This window comes from Cydia amplana, chromosome 1 (assembly GCF_948474715.1).
Source record: "Cydia amplana chromosome 1, ilCydAmpl1.1, whole genome shotgun sequence".
Classification (NCBI taxonomy): Eukaryota; Metazoa; Arthropoda; class Insecta; order Lepidoptera; family Tortricidae; genus Cydia; species Cydia amplana.
In genome coordinates this window covers 26,624,960-26,651,693 of record NC_086069.1, presented here as the reverse complement: position 1 = coordinate 26,651,693, position 26,734 = coordinate 26,624,960, and the positions used below count along the sequence as shown (strand labels likewise).

Genomic DNA, 26,734 nt, shown 5'->3' with positions numbered 1-26,734 from the left:
GCAAAGGGAACTTCCCACCTGAGTTTGAACTTTATTTCAAAGTGATAGGGTTCAATTTTGCATAATTTCTGACACCCTTATGCCTTATAAAGGGTTAAACCGTATGTTGTTTTGTGTGGTTGAAGGAAAAAACGAATTAATGAGCGCATGAGTTCCAGCAGAATACCAGTTTACCAGAGCCGCAAACCACGAACGAAGTTTTGCCTCTCTGTCGCACTGACGTACGAATTTACAAGTGCGCCAGAGAGGCAAAACTTCGTTCGTGGTTCGCGGTAGGCCCTCAGTACTGGTCTCGAAAGAGTGGAGCGCAACACTGAGCCTTTTTCTTACTTATAACTAATTGTATTGAAATTTAAACGCTTTTTAGTCATAAAAAATCATGAAAAAACTGTTAGGTTTAGTATGACTGTAACGTACAACACTAAAAAAGATTCATTACTTTCATTAGGTAGTAGTAGTTGTTAATGCTATGGATATTTTTTCTATGAAACATTCTATTTTACTTAAGGTAAGATGGGGTAAGTAGAACATAGTTTATTTAACTCGGGACTTCTGTCACAGAATAAGTAATAGTATTATCATACAGAACGGCCATGCACCGCCCCGCCCCCACTCGCATTACCTCGCCCCGCGACTGACCGCGACATGAATCTGGCGGACTTCTGGCGTCCTCTCAGTAAAGCGACCCACACATACACATTACACAATGACGCGTGTACAGACGTGCCGCACACACATATAAACGCAAATGATTTTTGATGTATGGCGTGTCCGCCCTGTGCTTCTGTGCTCGGGACTAAACAAACACTATGCCGATTCTATAAAGTCATCTTGATCTTGCCCCGGTGATCATCATCGCCTTACCTTACCTTATTATCTGTGATTATTTTGATGCTTTTAATAATTAAATTATTGATTTAGCATTTGTACTTAAACGTAACATTCATGTTGTCTGTGATAAAACACTCTGTATTGTATACAGAAACGCTTTTGGGTTTTCGAAACCCGTGCAATAAATGTAATCAAGACTTGATGTGAACAAACTATACGCCTTTCCTTATACAAAGTGAAGGTAATTCATTCATAATCGTAATTATATTATAAAGAATCCTCCCGCCGATCACAAATTTTTCATCACACGTTTATACAGATGTAGTGCATAATTATTTTTCATCGTATTTTCGGACGTGTCTTGCTATTTTAGTCGCAAGTGTCGCAACGTGAAGTGTGTTTCAGGGCTATAACCGCGAAAATCGAAGTTCCCAAGTTGCGGGCATTTTTCTCTGTCACTCTAACTACGCCTGCATTGGAGTAAAAGAGAAAGATTCCCGCAATTTGCGAATTTCGGTTTTCGCCACTCAGGTGTGTAGAATTCGTGTCATAGAAATGGTATATTTGTATGCCTTGTATTTGTAATTTATATAATATATTATATATCTTGGAGTAACTAGTTCTCGTCGAGTTAACGTTAAGACTGCATTACGTGTTTTCTTAAAGCAAGTGATTTAAAGTATCAAAACTAAAATTGTATGTATATTTTGTGTTGTTTTCTATGAAACGTGTTAGTGTACGTTTTGCTTTTGTTAGTAGGTATCGTTTAATTTCATGTGTTAGTATTTAATATCCTATGTAGCAATAAGTGTTTTATATTGATGTTACTTGACCGACCGATGTTAAGCACAATTTTTATTGTTCAAATTTAAGAGTCGCATGAACCTACCCGCCGTCCAACAATCGAAGTACCCTCTCATTTAAAAAAAAAAAACATTCTGAAATAACATGTTTGACATAAACAGGCCTCGGAGTTTTTTTAGCACGGTAAGACTAAGGAGAGCTATGGAGTCTTTGTTAACATTAAAATTAAGTTCATACTCATACTCATCCTCATTAATTAAGTACAAGTAAATTATGTACAGCTCTAGACCTAATAAATATCAGCGATCATCACAATAACGAAATACGTAACTATATATTCATGACATAATGTGACATCTGATTTACTCATACACATATTTAGGTAAAGAGGTTTAATCATAAGTGGCCTATCACTTAAAAAAGTACTTAAGACATGCAACCTATGATTATAAACATTGGTAATACGTATTCGACATATTAAAACGATATTCCATAGATATTAAAACTGTTTATTATTCATTAAGGTTGATATAGAGCTACAATATTTTAGAATAGTTATGCGTTACTCTTCCTTACGTCTACAAAACAGTTCGTTCACACATAATGGGCAGTATAAACGTCGTAAGTCGCATTCATGGGCATCATTTTCAAGACACCAATATCAATATCTTAACAGTAATTATAGTATGTAGGTACGTTAAGTACTTAAATAAAATATTGGAGCGATGACACTGCAATATGGGTAATATAATAATATTAACATACACATATACATATTATATTATTGGGCATCATTTTCAAGACACCAATATCCTTATCTTAACAGTAATTATAGTATGTAGGTACGTTAAGTACTTAAATAAAATATTGGAGCGATGACACTGCAATATGGGTAATATAATAATATTAACATACACATATACATATTATTATTACTTTTTTATAATATAACATTTAATTAAATATATGTAAACAGAATTAATTACATATAAGTAGTCTAAGTATTTATAAAACGATTCGGACGAACTTAATTAATGAGGATGAGTATGAGTATGAATTTAATTTTAATGTTAACAAAGACTCCATAGCTCTCCTTAGTCTTACCGTGCTAAAAAAACTCCGAGGCCTGGACATAAACATTCAAGTAACATACGAGTACAGACGTGTTGCCTCCCTGTCACACTTACGTACGAATTTACAAGTGCGACAGAGAGGCAACACGTCGAACGTGGTTCGCGGTAGGCCCTCTGCATCTGTATAGGAACCTATTAAGGTGTTGCTTATTTCGTCAAAATTGAAATGTTCTATGTCTCACCCCCTTAAATTATTCTCTATCACTAAAAAACAAATGTCGATTTATTTCAGAATTTTTAATTTCGTTTTAGGGGTCGCTACCGAATTTAGAAAATTTGGATCCTTCATACAAGATGTCTTTTTTTTCGGTTTTTTTAAGTGAGACAGTGAGTCAAAGTACGAGGGGTATTCAAAATATTCTCGGTATGAGAATGAAAACAAACAAGTACGAAAAGTTTGATATTTTTATTTTTCAATATACTCCCCCCCTATGTTCATACACTTAAAAGATCGATCAATTATTTTTTTTAATCCCTCGTAAAAATATTTTTTATCTTTCGTGTAAAAATGCTCCTCCACTGCCGCCTTCAATGCTTCATCGTCAGAAAATTTATTTCCACGCAGATCCTTTTTAAGATTGGGGAGCAAAAAGAAGTCGCTGGGGGCTAAGTCCGGACTATACGGTGGGTGAGTAACAGTTTTAAACCCACGTTCAACAATAGCTGCCTTGGCAATATGAGCAGTATGGACGGGGGCGTTGTCATGCAGAAGCAGAATACCTTTGGTTAACTTTCCTCGCCTCTTTTCTTTAATTACATCCTTTAATTGACGTAGAATGTTAGCGTAGTACTGTCCTGTGATATTTACACCTTTTTCTTTATAATCGATTAGTAATACTCCTTCACAATCCCAAAATATCGTGGCCATGACCTTGCCAGCTGAAGGGATGACCTTGAACTTCTTGGGATGAGCTGAACCCTTAATGTGCCACTGCATGGACTCTTGTTTACTCTCTGGGTCATAATGATGAACCCAGGTTTCATCTCCAGTAACTATTCTTTGCAGCACCTCATCAGGATTTTCACCGCACAGGTCAATAAAATCGGAACAACAAGCTACACGCATGTCTTTTTGAAGCCGAGTCAGCATTCGCGGAACCCATCTTGCACTTACTTTTGACATATTAAGATGGTCATGTATAATATCATGTACGGTACCAATAGAGAGATTGGTTACTTGTGCTATAGATTTTACCTTCACTCGACCATCTTCCAATATAAGTTTTTCCACTTTATCAATATTTTCTTGTGAAGTAGCTACTACAGGCCGGCCAGGTCTAGGGTCATCTTCAATACTCTCCCTTCCGCGTTTAAACTCGCTTGACCACTTTTGAATGGTAGATAAAGAAGGAGCAGACTCACGGTAAACACAATCCATTTCCTCTTTTATGGTTTTTTGATTTTTACCCTGTTTTGTCAAGAATTTTATCACGCATCGATGTTCTAATTTAGTTAACATTGTCAATTCGCACAGGATGTTCATGTTTGTTCAGCAATTGCAGAAAAACAAAAGACTATCTCGGTTCGAATTATACTTTTTTTTAATGTCAATGAATAAACCTTAGCGGCCAGTAACGAAAGAAATTTTAGAAGAGGTCGTAAGATATCAATACCGAGAATATTTTGAACGCCCCTCGTATATGGAAGCTATTTATATGTAATTCAATAATAGGTATATACTTGGTCAACCAAATCTTGTCAGTAAAAAAAGGCGCGAAATTCAAATTTTCTATAGGACGATATCCCTTCGCGCCTACATTTTTCAAATTTGCCGCCTTTTTCTACTGACAAGATTTGGTTGACCATCTATAGTTAATATATACACATTTTTAAATAATTTTTTCACCTCAGCAGCTCGAACAAGGGTACTTTGCTACTTAAAAACAGTGAGACAAAATGAGCAAAATGCGATTTTGCTCACTGTTTTTAAGTAGCAAAGTACCCTTGTTCGAGCTGCTGAGGTGAAAATTTAATTGTTGGTATATCTTAAGAAAACATGAGTGAATAGAGGTAAGTGATGAAGAAGGAATACATTTTTCGGGTTCTCTAATATGTTCTCACTGCTGAGGTGAAAAGTTTTGTGAACTACACGAGATCAAAGTTATTTACATCTCGTACGCTTTTGAGTCCCTTACTACGCTCAAGATTCTAAATTAGATAGAATCTTTCGCTTGCACGGGACTCAAAATAAGCACTCGAAGAAATATCAAACTTTGATCTCTTGTTGTACAAATAACTATTATTCCTGTTTTAGGAGTGCGCACTGCTGAATCAATATTTAGAACGCCTAAAACACGCATAATAAGCTTTAAAAAAGGAGTGGTATTATTTTATGTTAAACTGCACATTAATACACCGGCCCGTTGTAATAAAGAAAAAAGCGGCCAAGTGCGAGTCGGACTCGCCCATGAAGGGTTCCGTATTTGGGCGATTTATGACGTATTAAAAAAAACTACTTACTAGATCTCGTTCAAACCAATTTTCGGTGGAAGTTTACATGGTAATGTACATCATATATTTTTTTTAGTTTTATCATTCTCTTATTTTAGAAGTTACAGGGGGGGGGACACACATTTTACCACTTTGGAAGTGTCTCTCGCGCAAACTATTCAGTTTAGAAAAAAATGATATTAGAAACCTCAATATCATTTTTGAAGACCTATCCATAGATACCCCACACGTATGGGTTTGATGAAAAAAAAATTTTTGAGTTTCAGTTCGAAGTATGGGGAACCCCAAAAATTTATTGTTTTTTTTCTATTTTTGTGTGAAAATCTTAATGCGGTTCATAGAATACATCTACTTACCAAGTTTCAACAGTATAGTTCTTATAGTTTCGGAGAAAAGTGGCTGTGACATACGGACGGACAGACAGACGGACAGACGGACAGACGGACAGACAGACAGACATGACGAATCTATAAGGGTTCCGTTTTTTGCCATTTGGCTACGGAACCCTAAAAACGAGAAAGAAAAAAACTAAAAACAATTTATCTTGTATGGAGGGTCCAAATTTTCAAAATTCGGTAGCAACCCCTAAAACGTAATTAAACATTCTGAAAAAAATCCACATTTGTTTTTTAGTCAAATAGAATAAATTAAGCGGGTGAGACATAGAAAATTTTAAGATCGACGAAATAAGCTACACCCTAGTACCTACCTATGTCTGGTCCTAGTTTTCGTTTCTAGAAATTGTAATACAAAGAAATTATTTGCGAACTTCGGTTTTCGCGGTTATAGCCCTGATTAGGAAAAAGTAAAAGAAACTTTTTTTTTGACCCGAAAGTTTTGGCGTTTTGGTTTTGATAAAAAAAAATATTTTTCACATCAAAACAAAATCTACTTTTTCTTAATCAGAATCGACTTTTTCTCATCAGAACACGATACCGAATATGCCCTTAAAAGGATCCCCACTATTTTTGTGACACCATGTATTACGTATATATTTTACCTATTCATGTAATTTAAGCATATAGTTTTAAAATTAGAGGGTATTCGATTGTATGGGAGACTGGGAGTGGCTTTTTGGCGGCGGGTTAGTGTGACTCTTCATTTTTCAAGATTGCTTTGTAACACCGTTGGTTAAGGCAAAACCGTCTAAACAAAAAATGGCTAAAGGGGATTATTACATCTTTCCATGTATCTTACATAAGGGTGATACGGGTGAACCTCATAAAAGTATACATTTGTCTATGACCTCTATTGACTCTATTGTACAGCCTTTTCAGTAAGCGATACGTGTGTGTCTGTCCAATTGTTTTAATATTTTTTGTGATAAAAAAATATTATTTAATAAGAACTAAAATAAATATAAACAATTATGAACGGAAATAATCACTTGCCCTACTAAAATCTACAATAGGGCTTTTTACATTTTAGTAATTACTATTTACATTTTAGTATTATATTTTTCCTAAGGTGATGATAATGTTATGACTAATTAAATTTGATGTTTACTACGAGTATAAATTATTGTAATATTTAGTTAATGTTCTAGTTGTTCATATTTTAATAATACCTCTTAAATGCGAATACCGAGGCAAATGAAGCATATAATTTATATTGTATTTGTGCCAGTTGAAATGTGAATTAAGAATTCTGCGTATTTTAAGTTTGCAGTGTGACTGCATTTTACGAAGTAATTGTGATTGTATCTGCATTTATAGATATAAATGTGTTAAAACTTCTTTATTAATTCTAGCGTTTTGTTGCCGCTATCTTTAGACAGTAGTGCGTAATTAGAAATGAGCTAGATCAACATAATAAACTGTATTTTGCAAGTACATTACTGTGTTTTATTTAGAACTGGGTAGTTAAATAACTTGCTAATTTTATCAGCCTGCTCATGCCCTAGATAGAGCCCCTTCCTATGGGCTCTATTTTTAATAATGGTGGGCAAGCGAGATATAGAGACGTAACCGGTTTTGGTGTCTGTGTGATACTGATGGTGATGACCGTGACTATCTTAGTTGTCCACGATGCATCCATCTACGACATCCACGTCTCTCTTCCCTCTGTGCGGGCAAAACAAAACACCCACCCAGACAAATTAACTCATTTTAATAACAAAACTTCTGTGAGACAAAGACATATTAAATATATTAGAAACGGGTCACTCACGTATTTTAAGTCGAAAAACGCTCGACATGTTTCACTTCGTACCGAGAAGTGTCATCAGTGATCAGTGTGGACGATCCATTACCGAGTGACGTAGTGAGTGTTGTGTGCAACCCATCGGTTGACAATAATGCTATAAATGAGGGTAGTTTCTCGCCCCCCCTGCCGCCACCGGCGCCTGCGCCGAGTCATCGGGCGCGGACAGCTACGGCTCGCAGTCTGCGCCGGTCCGCCACCGTAAACGCAAGCTCCTGATGACACTTCTCGGTACGAAGTGAAACATGTCGAGCGTTTTTCGACTTAAAATACGTGAGTGACCCGTTTCTAATATATTTAAATTAACTCATTGTTAATTTTTTTTTAGTAAGCCATTAAGGCAAGGTAGGCATTAATCGGTTATTCGACTATAGACAGTTTTGCAGGGAACTGTTCTATTTAATTCAAAATACAGCCCTATCACTTTGAAATTAAGTTAACAATCATTGTGGGAAATATATTCCTTTTTCCTTATACTTGGTCAAGCAGATCTTGTCAGTAGAAAAAGTCGGCAAAATGAAAAATGTAGGGGCGAAGGGATATCGACCCATAGAAAATTTGAATTTCGCGCCTTGTTTTACTGGCAAGACTTGCTTGACCAAGTATATACTTAAAGTTGATTAATATTTTTTCCTAATAAAGAGTAAAGTTCCTTTTCACCTCAGCAGCTCGAACAAGGGTACTTTGATTCTTAAAAACACTTGAGTGATACAAAATGACATTCAAGTGACCTTTATAGTCAAAATGTCATTTCAACATGCGGGGTCTAATAAAAGTTCGAAATACTTGGTTCTATTATCTCTGTCCCTTTCACACTGTTAGCAAAAAGAAACAGACAAAAAAAAAGTTAAAACGACATTCAACAGTATATTCACGGTTTATAATAGAGAATATTATAGAGACTGGGCGAGAAAAATCGATAAATCCAGCAATTACATGAGACTAAAATATAATAATTGTGTTTAAATATAATTAAACGTATGACATGTAAAAAAAATATTACGTGTGAAATGTAACACCTTTTTGTATATTTGATGTCCCCGACCTCTTTTTACAACAAAAAACCGAGCAATTAGGCATTTTTTCTGCTGCTGTGTTCACTCGCGCGTCTGGACTCGGTCTAGTTAAAAATCCGAGCGCAACTAGTTTTATTACCCGCGCTAGATCAGTTGATCTTGTACCTAGGCAGAGGGGAAATAGTGCGAATGCCGCATCCCTTCCGTGTTGATCGAAGTGTGTACTACACGAGATCAAAGTTATTTACATCTCGTGCGATTTTGAGTCCCTTACTACGCTCGAGATTCTAAATTAGATTCACTCGCTACGCTCGTGAATCTATTATAGAATCTTTCGCTTGCACGGGACTCAAAATAAGCACTCGAAGAAATATCAAACTTTGATCACTTGTTGTACAAATAACTATTTTTGCCAATCGAAATTGACCCATATCACTGAGCAAGATAGGTGATCATAGAAGACTAGAAAAAGCGTTCCTAAAGGGAGCATCTATCTAATCTCACGGATAATTATCATTTGGTAGTACGGTAGTACCTTTTCTTTGTAAATACACGTTTTCGGTCCAGATTTGATATGATTATATCGTTTCTTTTCAGACAATATTTAAATCTTACCTGTATTTTTACTAAAATCAAAGCTCAATTCGGACAACCTCGTATAAAAGTTACTTCTGTCACGTCATCTAACTGTCAAAAATCAAGTTCAAGTTTTCGGTGAAGGTGAAAGCTGCGTTTGAGTCTGTTTTTGTGAACCAAATAATTACTTTAAAATTATGTTATATGAGACAATTTGAGTAAAATATTTATGTGAAAACAGGTATTCTAACAATATACACATGGAATAATTGTTTATTACGATGCATGCTTTGCGTAAACATCCCGCTGTTCAATTGGGGACAGACGAGTTCAAACGCTGTGGTCTTTGGTAAGACGCAATTAAATAAATATTGAAATGTATCTTTGTAATTACTATGCGCTCATTGTTCTTAATTTAAACAGTGATAAAGCGGATGGGAGCGTGATATTCCCCTGCGGTCACCCAGGTTGTAGTGACTGCGTGGCTAGGGGCGAGTGCCAGACTTGTGCACCATTCATGGAATCAAGCTCCGATCGACCTCTATTGGATGGCCTCCACACTAAAGCTTCATCATCTCTTCAAGATACTTTACAACCAGATGGTGGGTCAGATGTATAATATTTATAATTTTATATTTTATTTTGTTTTACAAATTATAAGTTATTAATGTTAGCTTTTTAATTTTTAGAGTACCAGAGGCAGAGGCTATCCGAAAAATTAAGGGTGGAAAAAGAATTGTTCCCAGAATGCATACAAGCTCCTGCTAAGTATATCAATAAGAGGAAAAGCTTGAATGTGTCTAAGAAGGGTAAAGAAAATAGACACAGTGCCTTATTTCCTGGAGAAGAGATATCATCAAGAGAGTTTACAATGAATAAATCAAGATCATATGTTCAAGAATGGCTGAGCAAGCAAACAAATACTTCTTTTGGGCCGCAGCCTCGCTCACCCTTCTCAGACCTTAAAGTAAATACTCACCACAACCAGCCACATTCCACCCCAGTAAAAGACAAACAAAAAGAAAATGTTCCAAAGTTAGGAACCAGGCAGTCTAATAGAAAAAGACCAAGATTAAAACAGACACCTTCAACACCGAGTAACACAAGTTTAGAAAACTTCTTAAAACCTGTTGAAAAAGCCGAGGCTAAGAAGGCTTGGGGTGCTAAAAGATTGAAGCAAGAATTGGATGACCCCAAGCATGTGGAATCCAAAGGGACCGACAAACATCAAGATAATGAGAATGTAATTGTGAGTGAAGAATGCTATACTATAGAAGACACGCAGGATCAGATTGTTGATAAAGATAAAATGGCTCTCCTAGAAGTGCAGAAAGCCAGTTGCATGGAATCTGTGGAAATAATAGAAGAAACTGAAGAAAATTCTCTGCAATCACACAAAATGTCTCATGTGGCATTTTTTAAAAAGAGTTACCTTTTTGAAAACTGTAAACAATGCATGAACACTTTAACTGATATTAAAAAATGTTCACACAATAATACTCCGATTAAGTCTAATGATGTCTCTATAACTGTAGAGAACAAAAGTTTCATAGCGACTATCAGCATAGTTGATTGTAATCCTGGTAAAAAGCAGTCAACTGCAGTTCAAACAGTGGAAGATCCCTTCTTTGGGTTTGAGCAGCCATCCCAAGAGGATTCTGCATCGCTTATAGCTAAGATGAAAGAATATATTGAAACTGCAGACTTGCTGAAAGATGATATGCCACAGACTGATTCTCAAAAGACTTCTTGTACGGATGTAATCTTTGAGGATCAAGTTAAGGAGGATGATAAAAACATCCGGGAGGATAATATGGATAGATTTGGTCATAGCAGTGAACAGTAAGTTATTATTCACTTATCTTGAGTAAATTTTCTAGTTAGTAATAAATAATTAATTTACTTAAATTTTGCTACTTGCAGGCATGTTACTAATATTGCCTAAAACAGTGTACATCAAGTCATTGATAGGGTTTTACTTATTTAGCTATTGAAACTGTTGTTTTTAAATTACATCATTAACCCTTAAATGCATAGTGCAGGATGCAGCCTACACAAAAATCATCTAATTTTATACATAATTAGAAAAATCTATATATGTCTACCTATATATTATTTCAATAGTAAAACTAATCCGTTTTCCGATTTTTTATATAAATTTACGCAATATTTTAATTTATAAAAATTACATTCGTTTTAAGACGAAATGTCAGAATTTGATGATTTTTGGTATATGATTTTGGATGTTTTTTTGAGGTTTGTAATTATTTTATATTTAAAAACTCTATCATAGGTGTATCACAAATAGTGTACCTTTCTGATGATAGTAGGATTTATCATATATCTCTTACTGAAAATTATATATTTACATAAATATGATTTAGCCTATGCAACTTCTAACACTGATTTCGCAGTGAAAATCGATGTTATAATTTTTCCCATAGTTAGCAAACAATTACGTTACACATATATTAATTTCGGGCAAAAAGAAAAAATCATGCATTTAAGGGTTAAGTGCTCACAAATACATTTAAAAGTAATGAAAATGGAACACTTTTGAGAGTATTCACATTTTGATGATGTGATCTAAAGAAACAGTTTTATGTTCATCAAACTTTGCTAGTTAATTAATTCGGACGATTTGTAATGTGTGTTATGCATAAAATATGCATTGAAGATGAGATCACCAAATTCTCGTATTATTACTTTGTTTTGGTAAAGGGATGTTTAAATGTCAGATATATTCTTAACTTTAAATTAACTCTTTCATGTTTATATTTTTTTCCAGCGATTTTGGTGTCCTGAATCCATTAGATGGAGCTGGTTTCCAAAACAAGAGGCCCAGGCGAGGCCGCGGCGCCACGCCGGACAGCAACAACTCCTCCGACAAAGAGAACTGTGATCCCAACAGGCAGAAAAGACAGACTAAAAAGAAGAAAGATAAAAAATAATCCTTAAAGCAAGCATAAAGAAATTAAAGCATTTTTATTTTATTTTATAAATTTTTGGTTTTTATTTTTAGCCTCTTTGAAGGACCTACCCAGGATCAGAAGATTTTTTCAAAGAATGCAATAATAACGCATGCATAATTTGAAGGTATCCATGGCAGAAAAGGTAAGTTTTGATTTCAATTATACTTTACTACTTAATTCATCAAATCCCAGAGGTCAGAGGAGAGGGGAGGAAAAAAACTTTGAAAACTTTTGGACGCGACAGGTGGCAATATCGAGTCGATGGTAATACATGGATTTTAAACAGCAATGTCAGCAATAGGTATGAGTTCAACGCGGATTTTATTTAAGATGTTTTATTAAATACTACGTCACTACATAATAATTATTTACTTAAACCGAAATAAATGTCATATACGAAGGAAAAAATTACCGAACTAGCGTCCTCTGTTTACCGGACATCAGAAAGATTGGATTGTCCGAAGTTTTTTGTTGGGCGAAAATTGTCCCGTCTGGACAGGCGTTTATGGCGATGAATCAGTTAAGGTAAAAATAAAACAAGTGCATGTGAGAGGATTCATGTATTGTTGATAAATGGAGCTATGATCGGGATCACCAAGATTTCCAACCGCCTCCGGATCTCCAACCGCCACCGCCGCCTCCGGAACTCCAACCGCCGCCGCCGCCACCGCTTCGCCAACCGCCTCCGCCTGTAAGTACATTTCATTTAGCTTTTATCTCAAGATGCGTCCGTAAATTAACGCATCTTGAGATAAGCTCAGAAAGCAAAGCTTTTTTATAATTAACGTAAACAAATAGCGCCAAAAACTAAAAATTAAATTAACCTTTGGCAGCACTGGCAATTTAATTGCTATTCAGTTTTCCATAATTGTGCCAAATGTAACCGTTTTAGGTACTTCACCGTGTATAGTTATTGCCTATGTCTATTTGAGTTTTAATGGATTAACTTTACTTGAACTTTCGTGGGTAGATTTTAATTATTTATATTCTTACAAAAATCAGAAACAGAAATACCTAGTTACTATACAAAGTAAGATGTTTTTAATTTAATAGTTCCTATTCCAAATGTCACCTTTAAATAGGAAAACTAAAATTGGTTAATAAAAATACCAACAACATTAACTTAAGCTAAGACCTCGAATGATTAATTGTAAATATCTTCTGTATTCTGAGTAATTTGCGAGGTTGCGAAACATCAGGTCGTCGAGCGAATGGATGACCCAGCCTTTGGCGGACAAACGTTCTCTAGCATAAATAGTAAATACACATTATTCATTATGCACCCATCACGGTAAACACCTGTTTATATTAGTAAACTATTATTCGTTTTGGGTCACAAATAACTTAATCTTTAGATACGATAGAGTTCACAAACATCTTTACAAGCCAACGTTCCAAAAATATATTTACACGACTTTATTGTCAGTGTCTTAAAGGCGTGTAAATATGTTTGTAAAGAGGTGTGTGATCTCGAGTCTCGCTCGACTATACACAGATCGACCTAGTACCTACTGAACTTAGCTAATCCTTGAACTATGGATATTAGACAACTATCAAGTAGGTAATTAGTCAAAAGCGAGTGAACGTAGACTTACCTCCGCCGCTGCTGATGACTTTAATGATCTTCACCTCTGTAAATGTACAAAAAATAATATAATTTTATATATTCAATGTTTTTCAGTACGTAATACGTATATAGTAACAGCACCAGTCATGGGACATTTAAGAGGAAATTTGGAGTATTTGTGATATTTCCCTGATACCGGCAAAAGTTCTACCGCTTAGCGTGTTTAAAGATGAAAATCCTATCCATCTTTTATGTTTCAGGCGTGTTATATCAAAGATACTGCAATTAGTTTCCACATAATTTACAAATTAAAACTATGCCTTTTTTCTCCAGTCATGGACACCAAAGCTCCAGTAATGGTACCCCGGTAATGGACGTGGATCCAGTAATGGGCCCCCTATAATGGACATACCCTATCAGTATAAGATATTGGAACAGGGAATAAATTTTTGGCAAAAAACTAGTTATTAGTCATATTTGGTATAAGCTTTTATGTAAGAATGTATTTTTCTTTTCACAGCCAACTAATACTCATCAAGACAATTCTAACAAACCCAAACACAATAAGGTTGCGTTTATTACAGAGTTCCCATGGCCACCTCCTGTCTCCATCATGAGATCAGGTCCATGTTATCATAATATTGCATTGTCATCCGATTTGCTTACGTATCCAAAATTTCAACTCAATCGGAAATCCGAAAGTGGCTCAAATTCAACTTCCAAGATTTGAACCACACTAACTAACAGGCATGTTAAATAAAATTTTGTAAAAACGATATTAATTTTTTCTACTCCCGTACTTTTATTTGTCATTTAAAGGGTCGTGCACACACCTTTAAACCCCTCTCTTATAGTTGTCAAGACAAGTCTTTAGTCTATTCCCCAAAAAAGTATTTGTGCATACACGCAGTATCTTTTTGGCACTTTTACGATACTTCGTGTAATCACCACTTAAAAAATATTGTATGGAATACATTGTTGCCAACCTAATTTTAATTGTCATTTCTGCCAGATGAGTGAACCATAGACATGTTTTGGTCACATCATCATCATCATCATCAGTTTTCATCTTTATAGGGCTGTATCTCCTAAACAGTGCGTCGTAGCGCAAAAATAATCAAATTTTCGTTCCCCTTTGAATCCCGTAAGTAATATTTAAAAAACACGAAAAACAAAAAAAAAATTATAAAAAATAAAGAAAAATGTTTATGGGTTGTATCTCCTAAACCGTGCGTAGTAGCGCAAAAATATTAAAATGTTCATTCCTCTGTAAGAAGCCCCTAATTAATATAAAAAAACACAAAAGAGAAATAATAAAAAAAAAAAAAAATTATAATGCTGTATCTCCTAAACCGTGCGTCGTAGCGCAAAAATAATAAAATGTTCATTCCTCTGTAAGAAACTCCTAATTAATATTAAAAAAAAACACAAAAGAGAAATAAATAAAAAACAAAAAAAAACTTTATAATGCTGTATCTCCTAAACCGTGCGTCGTAGCGCAAAAATAATAAAATGTTCATTCCTCTGTAAGAAACCCCTAATTAATATTATAAAAAAAAAATAAAAAAAAAAAACAAAACAAAACTTTATAATACTGTATCTCCTAAACCGTGCGTCGTAGCGCAAAAATAATCAAATTTTCGTTTCCCTTTGAAACCCCAAAGTAATATTTAAAAAAACACGAAAAACAAAACAAAATAAAAAAAAAGAAAGAAAAATGTTTATGGGTTACATCTCCTAAACCGTGCGTCGTAGCGCAAAAATAATAAAATGTTCATTCCTCTGTAAGAAACCCCTAATTAATATTAAAAAAACAAAAAAAATATATATATATTTATAAGGCTGTATCTCCTAAACCGTGCGTCGTGGCGCAAAAATAATCAAATTTTCGTTTCCCTTTGAAACCCCAAAGTAATATTTAAAAAAACACGAAAAACAAAACAAAATAAAAAAAAAAGAAAGAAAAATGTTTATGGGTTACATCTCCTAAACCGTGCGTCGTAGCGCAAAAATAATAAAATGTTCATTCCTCTGTAAGAAACCCCTAATTAATATTAAAAAAACAAAAAAAATATATATATATTTATAAGGCTGTATCTCCTAAACCGTGCGTCGTGGCGCAAAAATAATAAAATTTTCGTTCCCCTTAAGAATCCCACGCACTGAACAACCTATCACATTAGGACATTAAACAATCATCATCATCTATTCTTATTATTATTTCATTGCATTTCAAAGTAAGTGCTTGGTCGTAGAAAAAGTATTGTATGCAACGTTGTTTAACTGAGTCAAAAAATACTCGTGGCGTCTTTATTAACAATTTTCGGCTTCACGCCACTCGCCTTTTTTGACCCCTCTTAAACAACGGTTGCATAAAATACTATATCCGAAGTCCGAGAAGACTTCCTGACATAGTTCGTAACTACATTATACCTACTTCTGTATTATTTAAACATGAAATTACGCCATGGCAAGCATCATTATGTAAATTGTAAGTTATCCCATCATAGGAGGTATGCAGTTTTAGAGCTCCTATAATGGGATTGGGCAAAATACCATTATTTTTTATACATCTCTAGAGACACAAAATAGTGTGTTGTATACCTTATTTCATGGTAAATGCAATTAACAAAACACATTCTAGTTTACACCAAGTTATAATTAATTACAATTTAATATATGAACTCACCTCTCTTAGCGAAGTTGTTAAGAATTCTTACTAGTTATATTTTTCGGTGACACGACAACTTTTGGGTTGACGCCAATTTCTTAAAAAGTAACCGAAATTAATAAAAATTCAAACTTAAACAGCTCTATGACTCTTATTTATGGTAAAATATTGCCAGTGTTCATAAACTACTTTTAGATACTTATTTTAGAGGATTTGTGGTTTTATGTCCCATTACCGGTTCCACGTCCATTATAGGGTCCATTACATTAATCGTAAATGTTTAGTTACACTGGAGAGCAATTGTAGGCACTTATAGAGAATGCAGCTGCGTTACAACCAGACATTGTAATTTAAAATGATTAACATTTTGTTAGCATGAGATGAAATTCTAATATTTGTAGTTGTATACTACCTAATGAGATAAAACACGCTTCTTTTTGACAGGATTTCTACAATTAATTTAACCACACTGAGCTCAGGACTGAGCCTACTGCCATGTCATGAAGACGCCTGTCTTACGAATATGTAAACAGCATCGTCACTCTACAACGCTAAAGGCTCATTTAGACAGTGCGAGAACTCACATGCGAGTTACATTACATTGGGTAATTTGATCGGTCGGCTGAATTGATGGAACCTCAATGGTCCGCAATTTAACTAAATCGTATACGAGTTCGCGCGCCGTCTAAATGCATGAGCCCTAACGCGCTAATCTGCTTAAGAAATTCTCGCGAGACTTGCCTCCGTCCGTTATATATGCATCACAGTACATTACATGAGTATCATGAACTCGTGATCATGTTAATGAATATAATGCCGCTTCACATACCTCATGGCAAAAAGGAACCAGCATGGCTTATTGTATTGTTATCGGTACGCGCTGTCATGGTCAAGACATAAAGATAACTTACGGCCGCCACCGCCGCCGCTGCGCCAACCGCCGCCGCCACCGCCTCCAGACTTCCAACCGCCGCCGCCGCCGGACCAACCACCGCCGCCGCCGCCGCCAGACCAGCCACCGCCGCCGATGAAGCCGGCGTGCACGGCCACGATCAAAACCAACAAGCACACGAATATCTGGAATAAAGGTTAGTATCAGAAGTTGCATTATGTTATTAATGTTATCATTTAACTTTTACTTTTGTAACATTCGATTTTTATCTTATTTTTGGAAGCACGTGTATGTGGCACTACTTACAATTATATGAAGGGAAAATATACCTACCCTATGCTAAACTTACAAAGGAGCAAAGGGGGACCTGCCGGAACGTCTATCACCTTCTCTAATGTTAGCTTCCACAAAAACAGTGCAAGCCGGCAAAGATGTCCGTAATAGAGCGGCTGTTATTAGGGCTGCACGAGTTATTAGTGCGTGAGTTGAGTGTGCTACTCGTATCAGTGTTCTTCGAGCATTCAAACTGACCGAGGAGTTTTCGTTCCTCGGGTTCGGGGGTTAAAAATTAGGTATAGTAAAAAGTAACCAGCTTAATACGATTTCCCACGTCCCCGGTCAGACCGGAACTTGTCCTTATTTAAATTTAAATGATTAAGTAAATAAGTAGGCTACGCCTAATCGGCTCCTTCAGAATCTTAAGCGAGTTTTATTGTAATTAAGAAGCTGGGCTATAACCGCGAAAATCGAAGTTCGCAAATTGCGGGCACCTTTCTGTCAGTCTAATTACGCCTTCATTGGAGTAAAAGAGAAAGATCCCCGCAATTTGCGAAAAATGGTTTTCGCGGTAACCCCTCGAATCTTTTCTCTCGGTCTTTTAAATGCAATTTTTTTATGACATTCGTGCAGTGTGGGTAATTTATAGTTTAGTTACCTTCATGCTTGAAGCTCAGCGATGAATGCTTGTCAGGGGGTCAGTAGTTGTGCATTATATACCAAAATGCATTTCGCACGTCGAGGTCTGGTCTTGGTTCACGGCGCTCACAGCTCGCTTTATCTGAAGGGCACCAGTTTAACCGTGGTCCCCGATGCATATCTAGTTATTACTGGTCTCGAGGTCAAGTATTAGTGTACGAACTCACATTCGATGCGAAATGTGTTTTTAATTAGATTGCTCTTTGAGCGGAAACGGTTTCTAGGAGCGGATGCAACCTATTGTGCTTTACTCCAAACATGTCATCTCTGATGCCTTGAGCTCAGACGAACTTTTATCGCTGACGGCACCTTTGGCAAGTTAATAGGAACCATAACATGGTTTTATTACCTCTCGTCACTAAGACCTAACGAAATTTATTTGGATGATCATCATCATCTTCCTCGCGTTGTCCCGGCATTTTGCCACGGCTCATGGGAGCCTGGGGTCCGCTTGGCAACTAATCCCAGTAATTGGCGTGGACACTAGTTTTTACGAAAGCGACTGCCATCTGACCTATTCCAACCCAGCGGGTAAACTAGGCCCGTATTGGGATTAGTCCGGTTTCCTCACGATGTTTTCCTTCACCGAAAAGCGACTGGTAAATATCAAATGATATTTCGTACATAAGTTCCGAAAAACTCATTGGTACGAGCCGGGGTTCGAACCCGCGACCTCCGGATTGCAAGTCGCGCGCTCTTACCGCTAGGCCACCAGCGCTTCTTCAGGATGATAGCATCTAAATAACCTAAGTCAAATAAAAAAACCTACCTAAAGTCTATTTTTTTATTCGATAGACTAAAATGACATTTCATAGTATTTAGTGTACCGATTAAAAAAAAACCGGCCAAATGCGAGTCGGACTCGCGCACGGAGGGTTCCGCACCATCAACAAAACATAGAGCAAAACAAGCAAAAAAACGGTCACCCATCCAAGTACTGACCCCGCCCGACGTTGCTTAACTTCGGTCAAAAATCACGTTTGTTGTATGGGAGCCCCACTTAAATCTTTATTTTATTCTGTTTTTAGTATTTGTTGTTATAGCGGCAACAGAAATCTATCACGGTTCGTGAGATACAGCCTGGTGACAGACGGACGGACGGACGGACGGACGGACAGCGGAGTCTTAGTAATAGGGTCCCGTTTTTACCCTTTGGGTACGAAACCCTAAATAGACTTTAGAAAATCTAGTAAACTATTAATTATGCACTTTGTTATTGAATTTTGAGTTGAATACATTTATATTAGAACTATGTCCATACATTTTGAACTATTAATTAATTGTAATAATTAACTATAGGGCCATTACGTCATACGTAGAGGCGCCCTGTATGTAAGAGCGCGCGGTATGCATTCTCTTTGCGAGTTTTTTTTGTTTTTATTAAAATTTTAGTTTTATTTTAAAGAACAGATTTACATGAAATTGAGCTAAGGGGTCGTCCATTAATTACATCACACGTTTAGGGGGGGGGGGGGAATGTGACATGTTGTCACAAGAAAATGTGACATGTTGTGACAGGGGAAGGAGGAGTCACAAACTTTGTGACGTCACTTTAAGTTATTAAAATTATTTAATTCGCTGTACAGTTAAATAACAAGTTTTTGAAACAATCGTACTTTCGTAATCAGTTTTGGGTTATAAAATTACTAATATATATTTTTATAAGATATTAATAATAAATACAACCTACTTCATTCGATTTGCCGATTTCGTTGAAAAAATGTGACGTCACACCAGGGGGGAGGGGGGAGGGGTTTGCCAAATGTGACCAAGTGTGACAATGAGAGGGGGAGGCGGAGGGGTCAAAAAACGTAGAAATTCGTGTGATGTAATTAATGGATGACCCCTAATAGGTTGTTTATTATAACCTGGACAAGAACAAAAGATAAATATTTTTTATCCCGGACCCGGACTTTATTAAGGTCAAAAGAGAGCTGAAAGTACGGGTGTAGGTACTAAGCGGTGGGAGCCAGGGAGAAGAGATTTAGCGGTGCAACGCCTTTTATTTTTGCGAATGAAATCGGGCGCATAGCGTTGTATGTTTTTATACAAGTACCTAACATTCAATACGATAAAACTCCCCATTTCTCTATCTTGGTTTAGATATAATCAGACATTTATTGTGATCACTGTAATGGGCAGAAACTGTTTTCCTGCTAAAAGTTGGTGGAGAATTGCGTACCTACTCTGCAGATTTTCATGGCACTGCAACATGAGTTTCAAGGGCGTCAAGGCTATCAAATTAAGGCATTGTTATTGGTGTAACAGGATTTCGATACCATCAGACCCGTGGATTTTGTTGAGATCCTTTAATTAACTAGACAAAAGCGTTGACATTGAAGTACTAGCATTAATAAAGAAAAAGCTCGACACCAGACCAGCGCCGCTCCAACTCGACTGCTCACCGTCACCGTCAACTTGGTGTCAACCATACGTAAGCACGAAGCAGAAGCGACTAAACGACTAGGGCTGGTTTACATCGTGCTTGCGACTGGGCCCTGGCCCTGGGCGATATTATGGGGGGAGACCACGGTTAGGCGGTGGTCACACCAGCTGGATGCGATTCGCACGTCGCTCCGATGTTTGAGTGAGACAAGGCTATGCGCGTATTTTAGCGACATCCCGCTTGCACATCGCATATTCGCCTAAGCGCGCCGTCTCCGCGCCAACTGCGAGTCGCAAGCGCAGTGCCAACCAATTGGAAACACAGTAATTGCGAGTTCTTGTTGCTGTTCCGATGCCAATAAGTGTGTGTGTTACAGTATGAAGTTTCCTATTGTATTTAGGTATAATTTTTTGTCTGAATAAAATAATATTATTACAGTAGATACTGTAGATAGGTAGTACATATGTACCTCTAAAACAAAGTACCTAAGGTTTATTAGGGTAATTCCGGAAATCGGGTAATCCCGAAAATCATAGTAAAATCACTCATATTCCGTTGTAGTAAGAGTCAGCTTTCGGAATTATCCGCCACTATTCGTTCATTCGGAAATACCCGAATACACCTTAGGGATCATCCATTAATTACGTCACACGAATTTCTAGGTTTTTTTACCCCTCCCCCCTCCTTGTCACACTTGGTCACATTTTGCAAACCCCTCTCCCCCTGGTGTGACGTCACATTTTAGGCAATTTTGTTTTCAACGAAATCGACAATATTAACTCTGCATTATTTTTTTAATAAAAAAATATTTTTGATATATAAATATTAGTAATTTTATAACACAACGAAAGTTACATCCAAAATCTCATTATTTAACTGTACGAATAAAAAAATATAAATTAATTTTCGGTTACTGATGAAGTTAAAGTGACATCACAATGTTTGTGACTCCCCCCTCCCCCATGTCCCAACATGTCACATTTTCTTAACCCCCTCCCTCCCCCTAAACGTGTGACGTAATTAATGGATGACCCCTTATTAGGCCTAAAAGTGGACAACATGTGGTTATATCTAACATAGACGATGCAAATAATTATAACCACCAAGGTCGCGTGTTTTGACCTCAACAGACTTTCTCTGAGTATTATGAAGTCATTAGACTCTAGAGGTCTAGAGCCATTATGACCTCGGTCATCGCTCTAATTCAGGGGCTGTAAGTAGGTAGTTATTGAAAATTGACCTCTCGCATCCGTGGCGCCACGAGAAGCTGTAACTGATATTTTAACAACAACTTTAAACTTGACAGTTTAATTGTAATAGCCGACTTGATAGTTTGTTAATAATCACCTCTATAGATTGGAATTAACCCCTTGAACGTCGTTGTCAAAAATTGCTACTGAATTAATAACTGTTAATTAATTATAGTCCAAATTGTCTGGGACGTAAATATGTATACGGGACAAGGCAGTTGAGGGGTTAAGGTTGTAGGTGGCAACTATTGGAGCAGTGTCCAGCACTGAGACATTTACCTTAGGTACATATAGCTTATTTTATTACACTTCAACATCGGTTACCTACCTAGTTGCAAATCCCTTTATTTATTTTTTATGTATTGATATGGGAAACAAACAGCTACCGAAATTAATGTATCTATCTAATCTAATACCTTTAAACGAGCAATTCTTGTTTATTTATTTATTTATTTATATATATATATATATATATATATATATATATATATTTCGGGGATCTCGGAAACGGCTCTAACGATTTCGATAAAATTTGATATATAGGGGTTTTCGGGGGCGAAAAATCGATCTAGCTAGATCTTATCTCTGGGAAAACGCGCATTTCCGAGTTATTATATGTTTTCCGAGCGAAGCTCGGTCACCCAGATATTGGTAGGTAATAAATGATAGGTAGATACCGTGGCGTTTAGACTCTGTTCGGAAAGAGAAGAGCCGTGGAATGTATGGGCTCCATACATTCCACGACTCTTCTCTTTCCGCACATACTCTATAGATAATGCGAGATAAATGAGATTATTTTTGCCCATAAAGGATTTTATTTACCTAACCTTTTTAGTTTGCAATATAACATTCAAGAATAGAAGCTGGGTGATATTTAACCAATGAACCTAATTATTTTAAACATAATTGAGCGAGCCATTGCGAAGTGTCTTTGTTTCAGATTTGGCAAATATTCTGCTTTCTTATGTCAGGTTATTTTACTTATTTTCCTCTATTACACGTTTAAATTATCAGCGCCTTCCTTTTATATAATGAAATCGATTAATTATTTACCTACCAGTTATACCTATAGGTGCTTTATTTCCTGTCGAAATTATTATTTACTAGTTTTAGTATGTGAAATGATAAGTTATAGACCAAGTCTTAGGTACACAACAGTTTTAGAATAGGTATTTCAAATCTGTATTGGCAGCAAAAATTACTTTGATACACAAAAAACAGTTATAGCTATGTTTCTAATTGAAATATGCCATAAGTAGGTATAATCTATTAACTATGCTATACTCTGCTTCCGATATTCCTTAATGCTTTCCGATACGTCACGTGTATATATACTATATTTCAGTAATATTAGCTCTTTATAGCGAAGAGGGAATAGTTATGAAGGATCATGGTTGTATCTATTAAAAAAAACATCAGCATTTTCGTCGTATTCGTACCTATGTGATGTGACACTCCTTTAGCGTAAGGTAAAGTGTAAATAAAACTAATTCATATATGAAAGTATTAATGTATTGTTGACAATTGAGCTAAGAATGGTGATCACCATGATCCGCCGGACTTCCAGCCACCGCCGCCGCCACCGAGCGACCAGCCGCCGCTGCCGCCGCCATAGCCGCCGCCGCCGCCAGATTTCCATCCGCCGCTGCCACCGCCGAGCGACCAGCCGCTGCTGCTGCCGCCGTAGCCGCCACCGCCACCGGACTTCCATCCTCCGCCGCTGCCGCCACCATAGCCGCCGCTCGACCAGCCGGAGGAGCCGCTGCTGGGCCAACCGGATGATCCACCGCTCGACCAACCGGATGAACCACCGCTGGGCCAACCGGAGAAGCCGCCACCGCCGCCGCCGCTCTTCCAGCCGCCGCCGCCGCCGCTAGGCCAACCACTGCCGCCTGTACATTCAAAATAAAACTTTAGATACTCGCTAATGGGTGCTTTTTTAACAAGCTCTAAATATAAAGTACCTACTCGATTTTATTTAACCTCTCAGATCCCAGTGGCTCCAATAGGAGTCGGAATTGTATGGATTTGAGAGGTCCTGGGAAATGAGGGGTTAAAGAATCTGATATTGTGTCGTTCTATATTAACATTTTATTAATCACGTTATTTTACTGCCGAAAATTGTTTAGCCGAAAATTACTGATTTAATAGTTTAAAAACAAACTAGAAATCTTTAGCAAATACGCGAAATTTTGGGAATGGTTGTGGAAATAGGGATAAGTAGGATCAAATCTAAAAACATGCGGATTTAACCGTGAGGATGTAGAATTTAGTGTGTGAACGTGAACTTACCTCCGCCGCCGCCGGTAGTGATGATTTTAATGATCTTCACTTCTGTAATAAAACAAACAAGGGTGCGACTTAAATAATGTGTATGGTGTAGGTAATACTACTCGTATTTACTGGCAAAGCTTATGTTTCAGGTTTATAAATAGAGGCATTTCTAAGTAAGCGTAAGTTGTTATAAGTTATTCATTTTAAATTATGTTAGCATTAAGTAAATGAATACCTTATATTCTAATTAGTCGCGATATGAATACATATTCTTGCATTCGTGAATAGCGTGCGTCAAACTAGGTGCCCTATAGGTACATCTAGTCCCATATGGGTAATTACCGGTTATAAAATGTCTTGTAGTGACTTTAAAAATTGCCTTCTAAACAGCAGACAGTGTTTAACTTACGCCCACCACCGCCGTGGCCGCCGCCGCCGCCGCCGCTTGACCAGCCGCCGCCTCCGTAGCCGCCGCCACCACCGCTGGACCAGCCACTGCTGCCGCCGCTCGGCCAACCGCCGCCGCCGCCGCCGCTCGACCAGCCGCCGCCGCCGCCGCCATAGCCACCACCGCCGCCGCTGGACCAGCCAATAGAGCCAGCGCGCGCCGCTACGGCCAAAGCCAACAAGCACACGAATACCTGGAATATAGGTTAGTTCATAAATAACAGTTCTTGTCTTGCTTTATTGTTGCTCTTGATTTTTATTTAATTCGAAAGCAACTTTTACAAAACAGTGTGGCAGTAAGGGCTACTCACAGAAACTGCAAACAATTTTTGGTGGTAAATGAGGTAAATATCTCAATGCTCGACTTTGGTCGATTACTTAAATAGAACCAAATTAATATTTGAATCTCACTTAAATCCATAGCAATATGCAATTAGAATGAAACTGAGCGTCAAGTACTGGGACGTTTATCTGGTTTATAAAGCTATTTTGCAATAAAGCCTTTTATAGCTTACAATTAGCCATTAAGTTCTAACGCTGATTCCTCATTAATCTCATAATAGTATCCAAGTATGTATTCACAAAAACCATCCTCTCACACTCTTAGATAATGTTACAAGCCACAGATCGTTATTGTTGCAGCGACATAATTATTATCTCACCGAAAAAAATTGAAAGTGCAATATGAAAGGCAGTTATGAATACGATGATGAGGTTAATGTTTGAAACCTAAATACTGCCGAATTCGTGTAATGTAATTTAGTTACCTTCATGGTTGAAGCTGCACGATGAGTGCTTGTCTAGGGGTCGGTGGTCGTGCGTTATATACTAAAACGCATCTCCCACTCACGGCGAGGTCTGAACTGGATTTACCTCGCTCACCGACCGCTTTACCTTTAATGAACCAGTAGAAACGTGGATCGCTGGTGCGTACTTAGCTGGTACTTGTCTGAATGTCAAGTTATATTGGACGTTCTCGCATAAGATACGAAATGTGTTGTGAATTAGGTTGGTCTTGGAGCGGAAGCGGTTCCTATGAGCTGATGCAACCCATTGTGGCTTGCTCCCAGCCCGTCATCTCTGATGCCTTGAGCTCGAGAGGTTAATGCTCACCTGTTAACTCATTGTACTTACTTCCAGCAACTGAGCCAGAAATACTTAAAACTATACGTAATATGCCGAATAAATACAGTTGTGGGTCAGATGAACTGCCCCCTATACTAATTAAAACTTGCGCAGATGAACTAACCCCACCAATAACTAAATTAATCAACCAATCCTTCCGTGAATGTTGTTTCCCAGAAAAATTGAAAATAGCGAAAATTAGACCCCTTATAAAGAAAAACGGTAAAAAAGATGATCCTAATCAGTACAGACCCATAGCTTTGCTCCCTATAATATCAAACATTTTTGAAAAATGTATAACCAATCGTATTTATAACTACTTAGAAAAATATAAACTCTTAGACAAAAACCAGTTTGGATTTCAGAAAAATAATTCAACCACTCTTGCAGTATACACTTACATACAAACAATATTGGAACACATCAGAGATAAAACATACGGGGTCGGATTGTTATTAGACATGTCTAAAGCTTATGATAGAGTTTCACATCCCATACTACTTCAGAAATTATACAATATAGGAATCCGTGGCCCAGTTCATGCTTGGCTAAAATCATATTTACAGGACAGAAAACAATATGTACAAATAGATCATTACAATAACCAACTTCATCAGATGCAGACATTTAAATCTACTCTCCGAACCATAAACAATTCCATTCCCCAAGGTAGCGTACTCGGTTGCGTACTTTTTTTAATTTATATAAATGACCTACCAAAAATAACAGAACACACATGCATTATGTTCGCTGACGATGTATCCCTCCTGTTTAAATGCCCTACAAGCGAAGACGCTAATACTCTCATCACCGAAACATATAGAACAATAGGCGATTGGTTGCAAGACCACAATCTGGAAATTAATAATAAGAAAACGAAAGCCATCCAATTCAGACCCCATCAAAAACAGCCCATAGATATAAGTTCAACATCCGGAAAACTAAATGTAGAAGAAGTATCAGACTTTACATTATTAGGCTTCACAATTGATACTCATTTGGATTGGAAACGACATGTTGCGCGAATTAAGAACAGATTATCTTCCTTTGTGTTTGCCTTATATAATCTAAAAGTAAATACCGATGAGCAATGTGCTCTGTCAGCCTATTACGCGTATGCTCACTCATTATTAAGTTATGGCGTTCTACTTTGGGGACACAG

General features: G+C 37.1%; 2 protein-coding genes across 2 annotated transcripts; one reads left to right on the top strand and one right to left on the bottom strand.

The window, feature by feature from the left end:
* The first annotated feature begins 9,217 nt into the window (after positions 1-9,217).
* LOC134650944 (uncharacterized) lies at positions 9,218-11,972 on the top strand. Its single transcript, XM_063505902.1, has 4 exons — positions 9,218-9,362; positions 9,437-9,615; positions 9,703-10,855; positions 11,802-11,972. The coding sequence occupies exons 1-4, from the start codon at positions 9,295-9,297 to the stop codon at positions 11,962-11,964; spliced, it is 1,563 nt and encodes a 520-aa protein (XP_063361972.1). The 5' UTR covers positions 9,218-9,294; the 3' UTR covers positions 11,965-11,972.
* Positions 11,973-12,576: 604 nt separating this feature from the next.
* LOC134650412 (acanthoscurrin-1-like) lies at positions 12,577-25,220 on the bottom strand. The gene is made up of 8 exons (XM_063505401.1): positions 25,215-25,220; positions 24,410-24,650; positions 24,015-24,060; positions 23,273-23,467; positions 20,277-20,295; positions 17,144-17,300; positions 13,581-13,616; positions 12,577-12,674 (listed from the first exon to the last, which is right to left on the bottom strand). The coding sequence occupies exons 1-8, from the start codon at positions 25,218-25,220 to the stop codon at positions 12,577-12,579; spliced, it is 798 nt and encodes a 265-aa protein (XP_063361471.1).
* Positions 25,221-26,734: the final 1,514 nt, after the last annotated feature.